This window comes from Amorphotheca resinae (assembly GCF_003019875.1).
Source record: "Amorphotheca resinae ATCC 22711 unplaced genomic scaffold M430scaffold_3, whole genome shotgun sequence".
Taxonomy (NCBI): Eukaryota; Fungi; Ascomycota; class Leotiomycetes; order Helotiales; family Amorphothecaceae; genus Amorphotheca; species Amorphotheca resinae.
In genome coordinates, this window is record NW_020194473.1 from 1,495,881 (window position 1) to 1,516,561 (window position 20,681).

A 20,681-nucleotide genomic window follows, 5' to 3' on the forward strand; every position below is an offset into this window, starting at 1 on the left:
CGATCGCAAATCCCCTTGGACATACATTCTTCTCAATTCGTCTATTATATGTCTAATGTTGCATAACATTTCTAGCTAACTCCAGAATTAGACTATTGACCACAATTCTAGGCGATGGCATTCAGGCCACCCAGAACCAGACTTTCTCTGCCCAGTTTCGTGCAACTCGAGGTTCATCTTCTGCCTCCAATTGGTCCATTTCTTCTTTGCCGGTCAGAACATCGATTAATTCAAGCGGTATCCACATCGGGGTTCTATAGTAAATCTACAGCTGACCATCAGCAACGTTTCGGTACCGCTACGCTAGGGAAGAAAGCTTGCCTTGTGAGGTATGTAAAAGACCAAGAATATTGGTATTGAGATGTACGCTGTAAAGAACGAAGAGGTATTCCAATGTCCCGGGAAGAAGACATAGAACCCATTGAAAATAGTCACAAGGGCGCTAATAACTATGCCAAACCAAGAGATGTATGGTTGAAGGCCCGCTTTAAACGGGAGGCTATCGATAATACCGCGATACTTGCACGCGGCTCGAAAGCGCAGGAAGGTGAAGTAGACGATGATCCAGGCGATGAGACCTGAGATGGTAGCTAAGCTGGTGAACCAATTGAATACCGTAATACCGGTAGACGAGCAAGTAAGGTAGGCGAGGGAAGAGAAGAGAGAAGTGACAAGGACAGCCGCATACGGATTTCCCTTCTTTGTTGTGCGAGCGAAAATCCTAGGGGCATGGCCTTCTAGTGCAAGGGTGTACAAGTTTCGTGATGATGCGTAAAGCCTGTCAAAATGTTGGGTTAATACTGCTCTTGAACAAGACCAGATCATTGACATTACCAGGCGTTCCCTGACGACCACGCTGAGGTTAGGATAACTGCATTGATAACGCTATCGAGGCCCTAAAAATGACTGGTCAGCCTCTAGAATCCTCCCAGGTGGTGCTCAGCTTACATGAATGCCAGATTGCAAGATAGCTGCTACAAAAGGCGACGCGGCGCCCGTTGAATCTCCAGCGTTTATCGCTCCAAGCAGTTGCTTGTCGTTCGATGGAATGATAACGCCAATAGCAAGAGTTCTAGAACGTCAACTAAATAAGAGAGCTCTTAAGTGGACGTACTCGAAAAACTTACGAAAGGACATAGAAGAAGATAAGACGCCATGCAAATCGTGTCGCGGCTTTGGGGATATTCCTTCTCGGGGACTTTACCTCGCCAGCAGTCGTTATGAGTAGCTCTGGGGCAAACACGAATGCCAGTGCTGATTTGCATATTGCGCTCCAGACAGCAAGGAACCGTCCAGTATTACCGCTGACCAAGTACTCGTTGACTGCGCCAGGATGCTTCCAATAGTGGAACCCGAGTACACCATGAGAATTCGGAACACCCCCAAAAAAGATCACCACCGAGAGAATCAGAAGGCCGACAATTGTGAAGAACTGAGCCTGTTAGCCAACTTGACGAACCGGCGTAATCTAACACCATCGTTCTCTCACCTTGATACTGCAGAACCAGAATTCAGACTCTCCATACAGCTCAACCCCGAACAGATTGAGGCCAATTATAACGACTAGAAATATCGTGATCCAGACGCCAATGTTTACGCTGAGAAAAACTTCAGTATGTGCACTTTTTTTCTGTTAGGGCTGCTCACGATGAAGTCCAGTACTGGATCACCAGCCCCGCAGCATTCACCTCAACTGGTACAAGGATCGTAAGAGCGAACCTAACCAGACAATTAGTATCTGTCCATGGTGTTGAGCTCCCGATGCGCTGTACCAATAATTCCAACCCGCAGCAAATGCCAGGCTGGGATCCAGGTAGCGATTGATCAGATACGGGACGGTGCTCCCTTTTAGAGGCAAATAGGTTGTCATCTCCGCAAGGATACTGACGACCGACCACACAACAACAGACATGATAATATATCCCAATAGCAAAGCAAGAGGTCCTGAGGTCGCCAAAACTGTTCCGGATGCCACGAATAAGCCTGTTCCTATCGAGCCTATTCTCTTGTCAGCGATATCAGGTGATATGAGCAAATGGAAGCCTGTAGTCACCTCCAAGAGCAATCATTTGTATATGGCGAGACTTCAGGCCGCGTTTAATGCCCGCGTCGAGGTAATTGGCGATTTCAACCTCCCCCTGACGGACATCCGGTCCACCACTGGCAGCTGTGGACGCTGCAGACGTCTTTTCCAAATCCTTGTGGACAGACATGATGCGTTGCTCTGCTGTGAAAGTCTTTAGTTTGGTGTTGGCCTAGAGACTAGAGCCATAAGTATCGAAGTCGAGTAAGTTTGAAAAGGCTAAGAGGTATTGTCAATTTGTTAAGAAGATCGCGTTTGCTTTAATAACACTCTGACTGGCCTGTTTGATGTTGACTTATCGCGGTCTCTATTCTATCATTCTCCTTGTTAGCTGACAGGGCCTGTATCTGCTCTAGAGCCTTGGTTTCAGTTTTGCTACAATTTACAAGTCCCGGCTGTGTCCGGCTGGGTAGTGCAGCCATTCCCTGGAGAGACAGCCATCCGCATTGCGGGAACTGATAGTCCCATCTATGGCCGCCGGACCCGCCCTGGGCCGCCTACTTGACGTTTCCTTATCAATATATAAGGTTTAACCAGGAACCGTAAGATAAGCAGTCCTTATCACAGGCGGGAAGCGGGGCGATCTTCCCCTTGGCATGAGTAGTCACTGAGATAATTTCTCGGGAGTGCACCTATCATCACCCTATGGTAAGTATCATTGTTGTGCTTTTAGACCGGAGGATATATACTGCAACTCTGAACAACTTCCATCAACATTGATTACTAGACGCGTCATAAGTCCGTATCGGTCTATCTAGTAAAAGGGGTTAAAAGGGGGAAAAGGGGTGGACGGATCATCGCTTGAGATTCCTAAAGCGGAACACCAGGGGCACGACGACAAAAAGGCCGCCACAACCGCCGAAGCCGCCCCGTGCTGCTGGGAATGGCAAAGCAAGACATGCTGTAACAACATCAACGCCAACAACGATAAGGATAAAAGAAGCATCACGATGTGCACATTGGCCCGTTGTAAGACGGATAGAGGAAATATTATCCACCAAATCCATAGATCATTTCACGTGATTGATCCACGATGTCGACCACCGCGACTGCGACGATGACTGAGACTGTCCCTACGGCTGTGTCTTTGGATAGCGGCGTTAAGGATGAGAAAGAGGTTTTTCAGGCTCTATTTCGAGGCGATAGGCAAGGCAAAATCACGAGACAGGGCATCCCAACGTTCACTGATCCTTTAGAGGAGCGAAAGTGGATGAAAGAACATATGGCGGCAGCTTTTCGCTTTTTCGCAAAGAATGGATACTCAGAGGGTGTCAGTGGCCATATATCCATGAGGGGTACGTCAAGGGCCTCCCCGTCAATTGCTGCACCAATCTCCCACGAAGTCCGCCGCTCTGTGATCAATTACGCACTCTCCTGACGAAATTCTCTATACAGATCCGATTCTAAAGGACCACTTCTGGATGAACCCTTTTGCAATGCATTTTTCGATGATCAGAGCTTCAGATCTAGTTTTGGTTGATGCAGACGGCTATGTCGTCGAGGGCGGCGCTCAACTCCCAATCAACGAAGCCGGCTTCATGATACACTCTGAAATTCACAAAGCTCGTCCAGATGCCATAGCGGCTGCGCATACCCACGGTATCTATGGGAAAACCTGGAGCGCATTTGGAAAGCCAGTAGAAATGATCTCACAAGGTATCATCTCTCGAGCCATGATCCTGATCAACGAATTAACTATTATATCGTAGACGCATGCAACTTCTACGGAAAACTCGGAGTCTATGAATCCTTTGGAGGGATTGCTTTGGCTCAAGAGGAAGGCAGGAACATTGCAGAATCGCTCGGGAAGGATAAAATTGCTTGCATTTTGCAGAATCACGGGTGGGATGACCACGCTCAAATGGAACGTCATCACAGCTAATGTAACATAGACTACTCACGGTGGGAAGAACTGTTGACGAGGCTGCCTTTTTGTTTGCCAGTCTAGACCGCGCGTGCCACGGGCAGCTTCTCGCTGAAGCAGCTGCAGCCAACGGTCTTCCCAAGAAGATCGCGAGCCACAAGGAAGCCCAATACACTGCTGATGCGGTGCAGAATCCGGTATTTCCAGCATTCCTGTACTTATTCCCGCAATATACTCTGACACCTTGCTTAGCATAACTTCTACACGGAATTCCAGCCCGACTTTGAGCTGATTGTCAAGGAAAGTGGTGGAGAGGTTTTGGAGTAAAGGAAAGATGCTGTTTATGGATGGCCCACGTGATGAATATGCACTGGTGCTCTACTTCGTTAACAGCAAGTTTCAGATGCGTAAAGATATAGTATATTGGGAAACAAAAATGTTGCATGCTGCATAACGTGAATCACTCATTTAATCAAAAGTTATCAAACTACACCTGATATGTTATTTAGTGGCATGCTATGCGTATACCGGCATCTTAGTACATTAGAGAGGATCTTGACAGGATAGTGATTCGCTGATCTAGATTGTGGAGCTTTTATATTCAAGGCCGCCGCACCCGCCCTCTGCTCACTGTAACAACACAGATATTATATTTAAGACTAAACGACAGGATGCAGTTCCCGCGACAAAGTAATCAAAATGGACGATCAAGTCGAGGTTCCACCGTTATCAACATGTATCAATATATTTGACATCGAACGAGTTGGCAAAAGCCGTTTGAATTCCAAAGCACTCGTCTACTACACAAGTACTTCAGAGGACTCCAACTCTTACAATCTCAACCGATCTGCTGCCGACTTGGTTCGCTTTCGGCCACGTCTTCTTCGCAATGTGAGCCAGATAACCACGAAGACAAGCATCCTCGGTCACTCTTCAACACTCCCTTTTTTCATCTCACCCGCTGCACTGGCCAAACTCGGACATCCTTCAGGAGAAATATGCCTCGCAGAGGCAGCAGGTAGACACGGCATTGTCTATATCGTTTCTACGAACAGCAGCTGTACCTACGAGGAAATAGCTGGATCCACGGTTCCCGGGCAAACTCTATTCTTCCAACTCTACGTCAACAAAGACCACGAAAAAACCAAATCTCTAATCCAACGCGTCAAAAAACTCGGTTTTCAAGCCCTGGTTCTGACGATTGACGCCCCAGCACCAGGGAAACGAGAAGCGGACGAGCGCCAGAAATCCGTTCTTGCCAGCGATCTTCCAGAAGCTACATCTGCGGCGACGACGGGCGCCGACGCGAAAGGCTTGGGAGATGCGTTGCTGGGCTGGACGGATTCGAGTCTGACATGGCAAGATCTAAAATGGATCAAGGCCGCCGCATCGCCGATGAAAGTCGTTCTCAAAGGCATCCAAACGTACGAGGATGCGGTTCTGGCTGCTACCCATGGAGCTGATGGTATCTTTCTCTCGAATCACGGAGGTCGCCAACTTGACCACGCGCCATCTTCTCTACATACTCTTTACGAGTTGCGCAAGCACGCACCGGGCATTTTTGAGAAGGTGGAAGTTCTTGTGGATGGCGGGTACAGGAGGGGTACGGATGTACTGAAGGCTTTATGTCTGGGCGCTACGGCTGTGGGACTTGGAAGACCTTTTATGTATGCTCTGAGCGCTTATGGAACGGAGGGCGTGAGTAAAGCTATCGAGCTGCTTCAAGATGAAGTCATTACCGGTATGAAGCTACTGGGTGCGAGGAATGTAAGGGAACTTGTGCCGGAAATGGTGAATGCTTCGTTGTTGGCGAAGGAGGTTCAAGCTCGTCTATAGATATCATCTCCTTCCGTCTAGAGAGCTTCATGTACGGAAAAGTGGTATAGATGGCTCAAAAATAGAATCTTAACCAGCTGACACTTGACGTAGCATTATCCTGAGTGAGGACTTTGTGCACCAACATTCTAGAAGTTATGTTTAAGAGTAAGTAGTTTCAAAATATAATATATCAGAAATTGCCTCGATATATCTAGACGATACCTACTTAGAAAAATATATCCAACTTAGCACTTTAGCACTTTAGCACTTTAGTATAAAGTGGAAATAGCTCATATCATACGACCCAAGATCCCGCCATGTGATTGTCTTTTAGTCCTGTTGAATTCAATCACAGGATCAAGAAGAGAGCAATACCTTTACTATTTGAACCCCACCTGGACCGTCATTTATTGTAGGTTTTTGAAGAGTTAAAACCGAGAAGATGATTCAGTATCTAACTTGACCCCTGTACATCTTCTTGCTTATCTACAGTAGTTAGTAGCTTGCTCGGCAGTATCCCTGCAGAAATTGATCGGCATACATCAGCGGGACTAGCAGAATACATAGGTATCCGTCTCTCCAAATGGCCGCGCGAGGCGCCGCATACGCCCATGCGCGCCAACGACCTGTCCCTGCACGGCAGTTCTGCATTATCTCTGTATCGTGAGTTGTTTATCAAACCAGAGTTGCCGCAAGATGGATTTCTCACACGTTCCTGATTTTCTCGCCGTTGACCTTCACATCATTCCGCAATGTTGACGGCAACACTGCTTTCCGCGACGATTTTCGCCCTCGCCTCTACGGCTTCAGGTCATTCATCTCACGGAGCAGATGATCAGGCTCCGCTCACAGAAGATCGAATCACCCGGTGGAAGTCTGGATATACATTTACTGGGATCCAGACGTTTGCGCATCTGCCGCATGTCGAATGTCTAGTTGACCAGGAAGCTTCCTTCGACATCGCAGTCATTGGAGCACCATTCGATACCTCTGTTGCATACCGTCCAGGAGCGCGGTTTGGTCCGCGGGCCATCAGAAGTGCGAGCCAGCGTCAGATACCCTCCAGAGGCTTTAATCCTGTCCAAGGAATCAATCCATACCAGAATTGGGCTACATTCCTAGATTGCGGCGATATTCCAATTACTCCATTGTAAGAGAGATAGCCCCTCACCCCAGGTCCCGTGCATCAAGTTGACAATTAATGGAAAAGTGACAATGCAGTAGCCTTCACGCAGATGACCGAAGCTTATCGTGATCTGCTTCGGAGACCAGCGCGCACCCAGCCCACTGCAGCGACCCCTGGTGTCAAGGGAAAGGATGGTGTTTATCATCCGCGCCTGATGACGCTCGGCGGAGATCATTCTGTAGCTTTGCCTGCACTTCGAGCATTGAACGAAATCTATGGACCCATCAGCGTGCTTCACTTTGATAGTCATCTCGATACGTGCGGAAGCCCTTCTTCCTCCACAAGGCTTCGGGATGCTGACTAGAGACAGATGGGCGCCGAATAATCTAGCTGGTTATTGGAGCTCCGCTCAATCTGACTTCACTCACGGATCAATGGTGAGACATCCGCAATTGAACAATGAATCCCAGACACCCTTCTCGCTGACAATGATAGTTCTGGATTGCTCACAACGAAGGTTTGATAGCGAACGGGACCAATATCCACGCAGGTTTGAGGTCGCGCATATTTGGAGGCGATTTCGCAGACTATGATGATGATGCAAGGCAAGGGTTCCATTATATTGAGACGCACGGTATGTCAAGTCCCGAGGGATGGCTTTTTAAGCTGCAGCGTTAATGGGACATCCGTTAGAAATCGACGAGATAGGGGTGAAGGGTATTGCCGACACCATCAAGCAAGTCGTCGGCGACTCGTTGGTTTATCTCAGCATCGACATCGATATCCTAGGTAATAATCCCAACTCCGCCCTTCCTCCGTCTCATAGTGTATCGGACTTCATCTTAACACTCTCGTAGAACCAGGCCTTGCGCCAGGAACCGGTGCGCCGGAGCCAGGAGGTTGGACAACGCGGGAAGTTAAAGCTATCCTGCGAAGTCTGACCTCTCTAAACATAGTCGGAGCCGACGTGGTCGAAGTAGCACCGCAATACGACGACGCAGGTGAGTCGACGGCGTGGGCTGCGTCGGATCTAATCTTCGAGGTCTTCGGCCTGATGGTCGGAAAGCCATTGTATCCGGTTGACGGGTATGTCGAGAGGAAGACGCATAACCGGGCACCACGCCCGAATGAACAAGTGGTAAGGGAGGGTGTGAAGACAGAGTTATGAGAGTTGCAAGGTTGGAGGACCATTATGGCTTTGGCCTATAAAATACCACAAGTCTGTGTTATTGAAAAATGGTCGAGTCTGGCGTTTCCTGAAACGCTCATATAGATGAGAGGAGCCTTATGGCACAGCAAAAGCATTGGCCCCGGTGGGTTCAGCTAGAGTCAAACGCTGCAGATATACTAGGTATCTTGACCTCGGTAACATAAACATTGCTAGCAAATGAATACCAAACACAACTTTGCTGCGGTACATGACACGACCAGGATCCGTTGCACGTCTTTAAGCCAACGAGATCTTCCAGCCAAGCTCGTCTAACAGGACAACCCAGTCTGTTCTACCCATGCTCCACATGTTCTCAAGTAACTCGAGCACCTTAGCGATGTGTCCAAACTTCGTCCGATTGTATATACTATTCAGACGTTCCCGAATAAAATCAATTGGCCCTCCAAACACAGCCCCGACGCCTGCCATGAACAATGGAAACACCAGGCCAGCATCCGCAGTGGAGTCAGGCGGGATTACAGACGCGTAATAAACTATCTTCTCCACGCATTCAGAAATTTCTAGGAGATACACGGGTGACAAGTCACTCATGAGGTGATAAAGAAGCAGCAAACTTGCATACCGATAGGCTTCAGCGTGGTAGGATAAAGTTAACCAGTCAGCCCCAGCGGACGGTGTTGGAGGTGTGCATAACTGGACGCGCAGCCTATGTGCGAGAGTCTCACCGCGCGATATATGATCGCATGTAAGATCTTCGGAGAGTAGACTGTCCTTGACATCGGCAATCAAAGTGCAGACTTCACTGATCAGGCCGAATAGCCCGTCTGCAATACCCATCAAAGCATCCATCGAAGGCTCACTGTCTCTATTCCAATACACCCCATTCATATGAGGCCTGCCACCACTACTGACGGCTGATAAAATGTCATGATATGCGAAATTACGCAAGAGAAATCGTCCATCGCTTGTTTGACCGAGACGTTCTGCGCCACCTCTCATGCTGATAAGCTGGCCTGCTCCGCGAAGGTGAAGAATCCACCGTTCGGTGTCACCGTTAGTGAAATCTGCCGCGCAGCAAATCAATGCACACGCGATTGAGCTGTCGGACACGGTATTTCTTCCGATATCCTCTGACAGTGTGCGAGCTGCCTCGCTCTGGTACTCCAATTGTGCGGTGGCCGAGACAGCCGTTTGATGCGCGGTAATACTCAAGTGGACAGATGCATATGTAAACAGGGCGTATAACAAAGCCAAATCATCCATAGCCATTGGCAACAAGACGGTGACAAAACCGTTGCTCTCTCCTGGGACGATTGAGCAGAGCGCCGCGAGCTTTCCGACATAGTATTTAAGTAATAAGCGTTCTGTGGATGTTTTCTTAGACGAGTATATGGACATGAAGGGATGCGGTTGTACTGAGTCGGCGATTGGGAGGGCTGTCTGCGGAGGGAGGTGAGTATTGCCTTCTGCTGGTGGTGGCACCGTGGAGGGCGGTTTCCGTCGTCGTGAAGGTCGAGGAGGGACTTTGCGTAAAGCCTCACGCTCGCAGATCAATCCTAGCCGTGAACAGCTCTCGCAGCAACTGGGATCTCCACTGTACCGCTCATCGCATTTCTTCTTTCGAGACTTGCAGGTAATGCATCCTGAGCGAACGCGGCCGCTGAGTGAAGTTCTCCTGGCGGGAGGAGCTTCGGTGACGCCGGCTGGGGGTGATCTGGCGGCAGTGGCCATGCTTTGTAAATTGCAGTTGTGACTTGTAAACAATAACGACTGGTCAATGGAGATTGACGTTTCCGGGTGTCAACGAGATGGATGCGCTGCATAGGGAGGGAATTGGAGGAATTGGAAACGGAGAAGGTCAGGGATGTCAAGAGATAACAGAGATAAGCAGACCCCGTACGGTAACCCCACCATACACTAGTAATGATGCTGGCATAAGGTATATACTACATGAGGAAATGCTACACGATTTGGGAAACTTTTGAAAAAGCATGTTGCCAACAACGGAAGCGAGTCAATTGGGGGTGCGTTATTGATAGGAGGTCGGACCTGGAGAGAATAAAAGATGAAGAAAGATGAAAGAAGAGTGAAAAGGAGGCGCGCGGCAGAGAATACGCGCGCTGCTTAGTCATCCCTCCCCACCGGCGGGAAGTCACGGGACAGTCCGCCAAGCTCTCCCCTTTACTGTAAGACTTTAAGATAAGGCCCGTCTCAGCAAATTGATCCGCGATAGCAGCACCCCACCTCCATCTATAGCTATCCATCGCTAAACCCCGCTCACTGTGTGCAAAGAGCCGCCAACCTTCGACGATCCAATCCTCCCATCATGAAAGGCCGCTGGACCCGCCCGACCCGCCAACCAATTATCTCAAGCCTCACATGTATCCGAAGATAAGGGAAATCTGGATGAATTGGGTCAACAGCAGCTCGTTGTTGTTGTTGTGCTTCAATATAAATATGGCCCATCCCAATGCATATCTAAGAAGGTCTCTCAAACGTCCGCACTCGTTTTGAAAAGTTGAAAACTCCACCCTAAATTGATTTACTGAGTCGAACTACTTTGCCATGGCACCCTCTGCAATTGACATTCCTACTCCTATTTCCGACGGCTATGATCCGCGGAAAGACACCTTTCGGGGCCCGTCTAAGGTCGCCTTCAACCCGGCCATCCATCTCAACTATACCCCCCCGAACCGCAAGTACACCTACTCGGAGCTGGGCCTTCCATTGAAGGGGACCAGCGATTTTGGGACCACCGAGCCCTTCCAGCTATGCTCCGAAGCCGCAGTGGTTGAACTTCGACGAGAGCTCCTCCAGCCATCCACGATCAAGAGACGCATGCACTCGTGGTACCGCGCGCCTGCTACGCTTCGGGGGTTTACTGAAAAAGAGGCACCTTTCATTCACGCCTTCTGGCGCTCCCCCGAGGTGCACAAGATCATGGAAGAAGCTGTGGGTATTGAACTCGAGTTTGCCCTGCCCTACGAAATTGGCCACACCAACATCCAACTCGGAGCCAGTGGGAAAGAGGGCGTGCAGGAATTCCCGCTGCTTCCTGAGCCGGTGCCTGCTGGATGGGAGGAGGAGAAGTCCGTATATCACGAGGTTAATGTCGACGATTGGCACACCGACAGCTTTCCGTATGTGTGTGTGCTAATGCTTTCAAACACGGATAAAATGGTGGGCGGAGAGACCGCCTTGCGTATGCCCGATGGGTCACTGAGGAAGCTGCGCGGGCCGACGATGGGATCATGCATTGTCATGCAGGGTCGACACATGCCACACGCTGCGCTGCGTGCTTGGAACACTGGCGAGCGGATCACGATGACATGCTCTTACAGGCCAAAGTCCCCAGCCTTGCGAGACGACACGGAAATTACCAACTCACTTGAGCTCAGCTATTTGAACGAGTTGACTGGACAGTTTGCGCTGGAGAGGTTCAAGGTGCTCAAGAAGAAGTCAGAGTATATGATCGCTCAGTTGGAAAAGGCAAAGAAGGATGCGTTGGAAAGAGAACCAGACAACTTGGATGCGGTTATCATGGATAGGAAGGCGGTCAAAGCAATGATGAAGGAGATGATTTGGTATCTCGAGGTCTCTATGAAGCAGATGAAGATGCACATAGATGAAGATTGAGGTACGAATATCATTTACGGTATTTACCCCCACATTACCTAGGTTGTGAGCGACTTTGATGGCTCACATTCATTTTGCTTCGCGTATTTAGCCTTTGGTTCTCAAATCTTAAAAAAGAGCAATAAAACTTTATGAGCAGCCTCACTACGAGACACACCTGTGAAAGCAATTGACCTTGCCAAGTACTGTGTAAGGTCTGAGCATGAACCTCTCACTAATTCCAACTCGCTTTATTCTGAAATTGATATCCCGTATCCTCCATGATATATTTTACCCCTTTCATTCAAGCTGGGCATGATCAGCCGGAAAGCGGATAGATAGGTAAGGCATCCCAAATTCGAGGACACCAGTGAAATATTCCTCTGTAGTCCGTATGATTGAAGTCAACACTTGGAGAAAAGGAAAGATAGACACGATACGGTCAATTATCCTTCTCTTGCAAGACTTGTTATTTGCTTGATCAGGTGCTGGCCACCTGACGGGCCAACTAGCTTCATACTTGAAGAAGGTATCTCAGAGCGGTGTTTTGTGTGCAGTCCCCTGGGGCAATTGTAATTCAATCTCTACTATCCCGTGCTGTGAAAACTCTACTGACGGCGTTATGCTGGTATAACGAAGAGAATCGACGACGGCAAAAGAGTTAATGTGTAAATGATGCCGATAGATTAGAGACCAAAACTCGAGCTGTGCCGTCAAATATTCAGGGGCTGGGACTTCGGAAACGCACAGAGCACTCCTCTTTATATGCCTTCAACTGCTCCATCTTCATCTGTTTTAATGACTCCATTTCTGCCCGCGCTTCATCGTCAAGGGAGTCAACACCAATACTGCCATCATGTAGTGCAGCCCAATATACTGCGTCGATATCAAAACTCTTCCTTATTCCATAATCGAACCAGAAACGTCCAGTCCTCCACGAGTCACGCATCTTGGTAGAAAGATGTGGCCCCGTGGGCTGCTTTCCCCGTGGGCTGCTTTCCCCTTGGTCCTGATTTCGATTCTACTCGTTCCACCGCTCGCAAGAACTGCTCCAATCTGGGCTCGTAACAGGCCAAGAATTCTTCCATAGTGCGGCGTTCAAGCCACATGTCTGGCCCTAGCAGCAACAGCCACCAAGGCGGGTCGTATGCGAACTGGGCCGGCATGGCATTCGTAAACTCGAAATCCAGCACGGCGGTAATCTGGAGGGTTTTCGGGTCTGCGAGCATGGTCGAAGGTTGCAAATCGTCACAGAAGGGTTTGAACGGACCGGGGTCTTCGATGCAGTATTGTGGGATGAGCTGCTTGAATCGATGACGGGCGATGAACCGCCTCTCAGCATCTTCCGGGTCATCAGCAAGGTTGCGCTGGGTCCGAAGGTGGATCAAATGTTTGTTCACAAGATTCTGGCAGTATTCGTTTACAGATGAAAATGCCGCCGTAGGAAATTTGTCGATGGGGTAGCCTGAGACAGTAGCCAACTCGTTCATGTTGTAGGTGAGGGGCCTTCCAGTAACAGACCATGTATTTGAAGCGGGGTCTTCTGAGATAGCTCCAATGCCGGTGAAATCAAGCTCAGAAAGTTGAACCATATAATTGGCGATTTGATCATAGACAATGTCTAATGTTGTGTTATCGATATCCGGGCTTAGAACCACGTCTTCTTGGTCATGTTTAGTCGGTTGCTTCAGGATAGTCGACAACCGCGTCCCGTCGACATAATCCATAATGATGAACGGCCCTAAGTAATGTGGGCTCTCCTCAGTTAGACCCCAGCTGGTCACACGAGGGAGGGGAATGGTAGTGTTCTTGCTGAGGTATTTCATGAACTGGACCTCGTTCGTGACCTTTTCGTCCATGAGAGCTACAGCTGTGTGTCCCGGTTTTGGGAACCGAATAATGGCGTTCGGTCCTCCATCGTTGAATCTGATGCAGATGCAGAGGTTGAAGGAACCTTTGAGATAGTGTCAAATAGGATGAATTGGGGGATCGAATAAAGGGGCGAATTAAGTGGATTCAAGTGTTAGGTTTAAGTAGATTAAATTAAATTAAACTAACTACTTAATAGAGAACGTAAAGGGAGTTATATACAGGTAAAGGTAGTAAAAACAGTATACTAAATATAGTATATACAGTAATACCTAGAACGCTATATAGGGTACGAGGTATATAGTAATAGGTATACGGTAATCTATATACTAGATACGAGGTATAAGGTAACAGACAAAATCTAGCTTCTAATAACGTAATTACCTAATTAGGTAATAGACGTGACATTCCTAGTTTCTAACACACCTCCTTAAGTAGTTAGGATTTTGTTCTTAATTAGGAAATAGTAAAGCTATTTACGTATTCCTAGTAGGCTTCTTTTTACGCTCTAATACTATATTATTAATTAACATTAAAACGCGGGGTAAAACGTTAAAAACAGTATATATAAAAGTATATAACTAGCGTAATTAGTTAACATCTGTTTTTTATTAGTCTGTTAGGTACGTCTCTACGCCTAAGTTACTTATTATTAAAAGCTCTAGGCTCTATTTAGTAGTTTAATTAGTCTGTTTTATTTAGTAACAAATATTAACTAATTTAAGCTGTTTAACGAACTCCTAGTGTTTCTAACGTAGTAAGGCCTTTATAAGTCTATTAGCCGGTATATAATTAGTTAAAATCTACTCTAATTAGACGCGCTAGGCGGCTACCTCTTACCTTAGCTAGTACTAGTAGATATTAACGTACTTTAGCTTAGTAACTAATCTTAGTATTCCTAGCTCTATTAGGCGTATAGTTTGTAGGTTATCTACTTATATAGAGTACTTAAACCCTTAATTAAACTCTAGAGTAAGGTTTGTAAAGACCCTTCTCTACTAATAGAGCTCTTTTATAGCGTAGGTTAATAAGAGTAATTTAGCCTCTATACTTAAAGTAGTAACAGTCTTTTACTTTATTAATTTCTAGTCTATTAGCCTACTAAATAAGTAGAACACGTAACCTTTAGTACTTCTTCTAGTAAGTAGATTATCTATAAAAGTAGTGTTACTAGTATAAGTAAACGCTTACCCTAGATCTATTATATCTCTATATTTAATAGCTATATACTTTGTTATATATAGATACTATATTACTCTATCTATAGCTTACTAGTAATTAGGCGACAGATTAATAAGAAACTTAGAGAGCTTAGTAGCGGCTCTTATAGCGTCTAGCTAGGTAATAATAGTAGCGTATAGTATTAAGCTAACCTTTTACTAATAGCTATAGACCTCTTGTTCTATTACTTTACTACTATTTAGTACTAATTTGTTAGTTACTATAAGCGTATTTAAGGCCCTCTCTTTATCTAGGTAGAACTTCTTTACTATAGAGTTAATATACAAGTCTTAGCTTAACTATACCTAGTACACTATTTGATCTCTTATAACCTATATTCTTAAGAACTAATTAAGCTCTCTACCTATATATATATTTTAATAAAGTTAAAAAACGGTCGTCTACGCCCCCTACTACCCTAAAAACTCAAAAATAAACGATAGAATTAAAATCAGTACCTTTAGATACCCCCTAGAGTACTAGCGGACTATAGGCAAGCCTATAGTAACGGATAGTAGGTGTGCTAGACTTAAACAGAGCTAACACTACTTACTCGCAGGTAAGAGCTAGTACTCTTATACCCTAACCGAGAGCTATAGTAAGGAGCTAGAGAGTAGTAAGGGTAATAAGGACGATAAGACAGAGAAAATTATATAAAGGATTAAAGCCTACGTAATACTAGGCAAGGAGGAGGAGGCGTCGCGTCTCTTACACGACCTTATCGCTATAACGACGACAGTAGTAGAGATAAGAGCTACAAACACGACGACCTCCCTACGTACCCCTAGGTCCCCTTCTAATAATAACCTAGTAATAATCAGACAACTAAGAACGATGTTAGAAGAGGCCTTTTAGAGGCTAGTAATAATAGCGGCCCCCTAGGCTACCTACGCGTTAGTAGTAAGCTAGCGCCTAATAAGAGTCTAGGTTATACTAGAGAGGCGGATTAAGGAGCTAAGGATTAGGGTAGACAGACAGACAAAGGACCTAGTACGTCGTAGCGCTATTAAAGTAGTAACAGTAGCTAATATAGTAATAGAGGGCGCTAAGGTAGTAGCGACCTACCGGCTACCTAGTAGTAACACTATCCTTACGTTTAAGGAGGCTATACTAAAGAACGTGATCTAAGATTAGGGCTAGGTATAGAGGGCGTTTAGGCCTACGGCCTAGCTTTATAAGAGTAAGTTCGCTATAATCGTAAAAGGCCTACTAGTAGAACAGATTATACAGGTAGAGCTAGGAGCGTTACTAGTAGAGATCTAAGCCTACGCGCCGTATGTTACAAAGGTTAAAGTTAAACCTATTAGGGCCCTTATAGTAAAGTTTATAATAGTAGTACTATACCTCTAGAGCGCTAACACGGCGACGCGCCTGTACAAACAAGAGTTAATCTAGTAAGCCTAGATCTTTAACTATAAGCTGTATTTAGCCGACCTACAAATCTAAAGATACTTCTAGTACTACTAGTTTAGCTACATTAGGCGGTTTTATAAGAACTAGGCCTAGTGCGGCTACTACGTAAGAGTAGCGTACCCCTAGGGTAAAGAGGAGTACCCCTAACTTAACGGTAAAAAGAGATGTGTTAACTATAGTAGACTATACGTAGTATAAGACCGTTAGTGTCTTAAGGCCCTTAAGGCAAAGGAGTAAGCACATGCCGTATATTAATAAAGGCCTAGACAGTTTAAGGTGTCTAAGAGTAGCTTTACTAGCTAGGTACCTAGCGTTACGCTAGCGTCCTTATAGGACAGCAACAATAGCTACTAGATCGTAGTACATAAGAGACTACAGACAGGTAATAGTAAGAAGCCTATAGTAAAGACTCTAGTAAGACAAGGGCGCCCTTCTATTAGGGCACTAGACACTATAATAGTCTAGAGCTACGACATTATAGAGATGTTAAGCTAGGGGGCTAACTAGGGGTCTAGCGACCCTTTTGTAACGTAAGAATTACAGATCCTAGACTCTTAGTAATAAAATTAACAATAGTATACTAGAATACTATAAGAAGGAACGGCCTTACCTTAATAGTACTTTATAATAGCCGTAAAGTCGACGTTATAGTAATTTAAGAGCCGTAGTATAACACTTAGACAAAGACAGTCTACTACCTAGTACAAGTAAAGTACTAGTAGGTCTATAAGGGTAAAGGTAGAGTAGCTATCTACGTCTATAAGCAGTACCTACCTCTTACCTAGGTAGTAGAGACAGGCGTCGACTAGTGTTACGTTACTCTATAAGAAGTTACTGTCTAGTTAATATACTTGCCGATTCCTAACTCCTTAGGCTAGGCTAGTCCTCTCTAGCGGCTCGCTAAGGAGAACCTAGAGAGGCTACAGATTGTTACAGGTAACATAAACCTTTATTACTTACTCTAAGACAGAGCCGGTAGGACTACCCTTAAATTAGAGACCCTTCTCTATCTAGCCTATAAGTAACAGCTCTTACTACACACACCCTAGAGGAAGCTAACATAGTAGTAACATAACGAACGAGACTTAACGATTAACTACGTATAGGTTATAGTAACGCTCTAGTGTACTTATTAAGGTAACCTAGGGTACAAGGGATCTGACTACTATACCTAGCTAATCAAGGTTATTACTTAAGTAAGGGATTACTAAGAAAGAGTTATAGAGGTACTAAGATAGAGCTAGACCCTAATAGACAGAGAACTAGTAACGATTAAGGCCGGGAGGCTCTACCTCTCTTTAGAGCCGCTAGATATACCCTATAAGGTCGACAAGGTAGTTAACTTGCTTACCTCTTAGCTCGTACGTATTACAGACATATCTACCCTAAGGAAGAAGGTTAACTAGGGGCGTACTAAGCCCTAGTAGAACGGCAAGGTCCTTAAGGCTGTCTAGTAAGTACGGGTAGCGCGCTATTAATACGCCGCCGCCCTAACTAAGCTCTACTAGCGCGACCTCTAGTAGGCTAGTACCTATTAACTCTATATAATACAAGACGTAAAAACTAGGAGCTAGCGTAGCGCCCTTACTACTACCTTAAAAGACTAACAGAAACTATAGAGTCTTAAGAGGTAGGCCAGGCTCTATAGCTATGTACCCCTAGAACCGGCCTTACTCCTGCCTCTTTAGGGCGCTAATAAGGAGGCACTAGCTACGAGCTACTATAACAAAGTAATAGTGTTAGGCCGATAGTTCTTTCTAGAATTAATAGCTAATCTTAGTGACGTCGTTCTAGACCTTTAGGACAAGTAGTACTAACGGTTTACTATTAACGACACTATAATAGAGGTAGATATTACTAACGTTCTCTAAAAGACAGGTACCTAGAAGGCGCCGGGCCCTAACCTACTACTTACTAGCTTCCTTAAGGCATGTAGGCGCCCCTTAGCCAAGCTCCTTATAGTAATAATAACTACGAGCCTCTAGCTAGGACACTTTCTTACGTAGTTTAAAGTAGTAAAGGTAGTAGTACTACGTAAGCCCGGAAAAACCCTTAAGTAGTAACAAACCGCTAGGGCCTACAGGCCGATATTACTCTTAAACGCGATAGGTAAAGTAATTAAGTTAGTAATTAGCCGGCGCTTTACTAAAGCTATAGAGTCGTAAGGGCTCCTCCCGGAAACACAGATAGAGAACCGGCTATAGCGCTTAACAGACCTTATAGTCAAAATAGTAGTCGACGCTATATATATAACGTAAAGCTATAGGGCTATAGCGTCCCTTCTTTAACTCGATATTAAAGGCGCCTTTAATATAGTAAACTATATACGCCTTCTCTATACTCTCTAGTACCTAAGGTTCTTTATGTAGGCCGTACAGTAGGTACGTAGCTTCCTTACTAATCGGACAGCTAGTCTCTTCTTTAATAAGGAGGCGGCGCTGCCCTAAGAAGTTACTATAAGGGTACTATAGGGTTTACTCTTCTCTCTTATCCTCTTTCTCCTTTATACTACTAGCTTATATACGCTACTATAAGGTTATACAGGCCTTATTATAGTAGGGTTTACTAACGACCTTAACCTCTTAGCTTTTAGTAGAGATACGACAGAGACACGCTAGTACCTTAAAGGGGCGTAGTAGACATGTAGCTAGTGGTCGCGTATAAGGGGGATAGAGTTTGCCTTAGAAAAAAGTAAGCTCCTTTACCTTACCTGTACTTATACTATACTAACGACGCTTGTCTACCTTAACGGCCGGGTTATACCCCTAGTTTAAGAGGCGCGCTTTCTAAGAGTTTAGTTAGACTAGAAGCTTAGATAAAAGGGCTACCTTAACGCTATTAAACAAAAGTTCGCTACCTAGTAGTTCGCGCTTATAAGGCTTGCTACGTCTACGTAAGGATATAGCCTACTACGCGTAAGGGAGATCTACATAAAGGTAATCTGGAGTACTATAGTATATAGCGTAAGGGTCTAGTACCGCCCCTTTAGGTAGCGAGCTAAGAGGATTATAAAAGACCTTACTATAAAGTAGTTATAGTACCTCTACGTTGTCGTAAAGGCGTACTAGGCGACGCTTGTCCGGTTCCTTAAGTCTAAAACAGCTATGCCCTTACTTAACCTCTACCTTAACAAGTAGGTAGTAGACTTTAAATAACGTCTTAAACGTATAAGTAAAGGAGAACTTATATAGTCTATCTATAATAAGGTAGTAGCCTGTCTTTAATAACGCTAGAGACACTACTACGGCGCTACTATAGCGCTACCTTATACGTTACTTAAGTATAGGGTAGGCCGAGCCGTGTAGGTAAAGGACTAGTATAAGGACTCCCTCTTAGAGAAGACCTTGTAAGGGAACTAGAAGGCATAATAGTCTTAATACGACAGCTTGCCGGCATACTACTAGGGCGCCGCCCTAGCCGCACTACCTGTCCCCTTAGTAGATGCCCTTAAGAAGTACTTACTCCTTTATAAGTATAAGAGCTCTCTTTTAACATAGATCTATACTAGTAAAGTTAGACTTTAGGCTTTCCTTTTTAAGCGTAGAGTACTAGAGGTAGCGACCTCCTAGTACCCTTATAGTAAGGCCCTAGAGACAGCAGCTTATCTAGTCCTTAACTACTAGTAGCTAGATTAATAGTAGTAGGCCTTATAGTAAGCACTCTACCTAAGAGCGCTATAGACGTTCTATAACTTTGTAGTAGTAATAGAGAAAGGTAAGAGCGCTTATATACTAATCTATTAGCTACTATCTACCGGCCGATTCTTATAGTTCTGTCTAGCTAAGCGCTACCTAGTAGAAGAGTTACAAGAGAAGGAGTAGCCCTAGCTAGTAGCTAGCGCCTTACCGGCGCCTTACTAGCGTCCTGTTAGTATGTTTAGTATTACTAGGATAAAAGGTTAAGTTCTAGTAGGGTAGTAATAAGGACCTAGCGCCCTAGCGGCGCCGTAATAGTATAAACACAAGTAGTAGTACGTAGGTTTTTACCCGGCTTTAGTACGGTTTTACTACGTGATTTATGTAGTATAGAGGTTCTACATATAGTAGGCATAGGCAGTAAGAACAATAATAATTAAGCTCTCTTAGATCCCTTATTTTGTACTTGTTAAATAGCTTTGTTTTAAAAGAGAGGTATTTGTTATAGTTAGATAAGCGTAATAAAACAGCTATATCGTCTATATAAAAGAACACGATTAGCTTATTATTTATATATAAACAGTTAGCCTTAGGTATAAGATATAGCCCTAGTTCTTTAAGGGCACTAGTAAATTTACTATACTAGAGTAGTAGGGATCTACGTAGCCTGTATAAGGTACGTAATAACAACAAGTAGTAATCTAGCTTACTAAAGCCCTCTAGGTAGCGAATATAGACTTTACTATCTATATTACTATTTATAAACGCGTTAACCGCGTCTAACTAGTAGATATTAAGATTAAATTAAGCGGCTATAGCTATTAGGGCCCTAAATACTTATAACGCTAACGTAGTAGCGTAATTAT

The 20,681-nt window shown here is 45.3% G+C and overlaps 7 protein-coding genes across 7 annotated transcripts; 4 read left to right on the forward strand and 3 right to left on the reverse strand.

Annotated features, from left to right (window-relative positions):
- Positions 1-121: 121 nt before the first annotated feature.
- Positions 122-2,522, reverse strand: M430DRAFT_273757 (hypothetical protein; the record flags this gene model as incomplete). Its single annotated transcript, XM_024865593.1, has 9 exons — positions 2,054-2,522; positions 1,773-1,998; positions 1,648-1,719; positions 1,490-1,598; positions 1,128-1,432; positions 949-1,072; positions 835-896; positions 322-778; positions 122-265 (listed from the first exon to the last, which is right to left on the reverse strand). Exons 1-9 carry the CDS (start codon positions 2,211-2,213, stop codon positions 122-124), a joined length of 1,659 nt encoding a protein of 552 aa, XP_024723244.1. The 5' UTR covers positions 2,214-2,522.
- A 618-nt stretch (positions 2,523-3,140) lies between these two features.
- Positions 3,141-4,274, forward strand: M430DRAFT_97567 (hypothetical protein; the record flags this gene model as incomplete). The annotated part of the gene is made up of 5 exons (XM_024870049.1): positions 3,141-3,378; positions 3,479-3,739; positions 3,793-3,925; positions 3,976-4,144; positions 4,200-4,274. 5 exons carry the CDS (start codon positions 3,141-3,143, stop codon positions 4,272-4,274), a joined length of 876 nt encoding a protein of 291 aa, XP_024723245.1.
- A 372-nt stretch (positions 4,275-4,646) lies between these two features.
- M430DRAFT_273766 (hypothetical protein) lies at positions 4,647-5,831 on the forward strand (the record flags this gene model as incomplete). Its single annotated transcript, XM_024865594.1, has 1 exon — positions 4,647-5,831. One exon carries the CDS (start codon positions 4,647-4,649, stop codon positions 5,781-5,783), a length of 1,137 nt encoding a protein of 378 aa, XP_024723246.1. The 3' UTR covers positions 5,784-5,831.
- Positions 5,832-6,517: 686 nt separating this feature from the next.
- M430DRAFT_96795 (hypothetical protein) lies at positions 6,518-8,059 on the forward strand (the record flags this gene model as incomplete). The annotated part of the gene is made up of 6 exons (XM_024869990.1): positions 6,518-6,915; positions 6,976-7,209; positions 7,262-7,328; positions 7,387-7,525; positions 7,585-7,680; positions 7,749-8,059. The coding sequence occupies 6 exons, from the start codon at positions 6,518-6,520 to the stop codon at positions 8,057-8,059; spliced, it is 1,245 nt and encodes a 414-aa protein (XP_024723247.1).
- On the reverse strand, positions 7,940-10,028 carry M430DRAFT_33759 (hypothetical protein). Its single transcript, XM_024866426.1, has one exon. The coding sequence runs from the start codon at positions 9,791-9,793 to the stop codon at positions 8,339-8,341; it is 1,455 nt and encodes a 484-aa protein (XP_024723248.1). The 5' UTR covers positions 9,794-10,028; the 3' UTR covers positions 7,940-8,338.
- Positions 10,029-10,423: 395 nt separating this feature from the next.
- M430DRAFT_33760 (hypothetical protein) lies at positions 10,424-11,837 on the forward strand. The gene has a single exon (XM_024866427.1). It carries the CDS (start codon positions 10,628-10,630, stop codon positions 11,696-11,698), a length of 1,071 nt encoding a protein of 356 aa, XP_024723249.1. The 5' UTR covers positions 10,424-10,627; the 3' UTR covers positions 11,699-11,837.
- Positions 11,838-12,292: 455 nt separating this feature from the next.
- Positions 12,293-14,079, reverse strand: M430DRAFT_64856 (hypothetical protein; the record flags this gene model as incomplete). The annotated part of the gene is made up of 3 exons (XM_024869134.1): positions 12,293-12,653; positions 12,703-13,603; positions 14,027-14,079. 3 exons carry the CDS (start codon positions 14,077-14,079, stop codon positions 12,399-12,401), a joined length of 1,209 nt encoding a protein of 402 aa, XP_024723250.1. The 3' UTR covers positions 12,293-12,398.
- Positions 14,080-20,681: the final 6,602 nt, after the last annotated feature.

What these genes read in the sequence shown, in the direction of transcription:
- M430DRAFT_33759 (XM_024866426.1), bottom strand. Translation starts at nt 9,793, where the DNA reads ATGGCCACTGCCGCCAGATCACCCCCAGCCGGCGTCACCGAAGCTCCT.
- M430DRAFT_33760 (XM_024866427.1), top strand. Translation starts at nt 10,628, where the DNA reads ATGGCACCCTCTGCAATTGACATTCCTACTCCTATTTCCGACGGCTAT.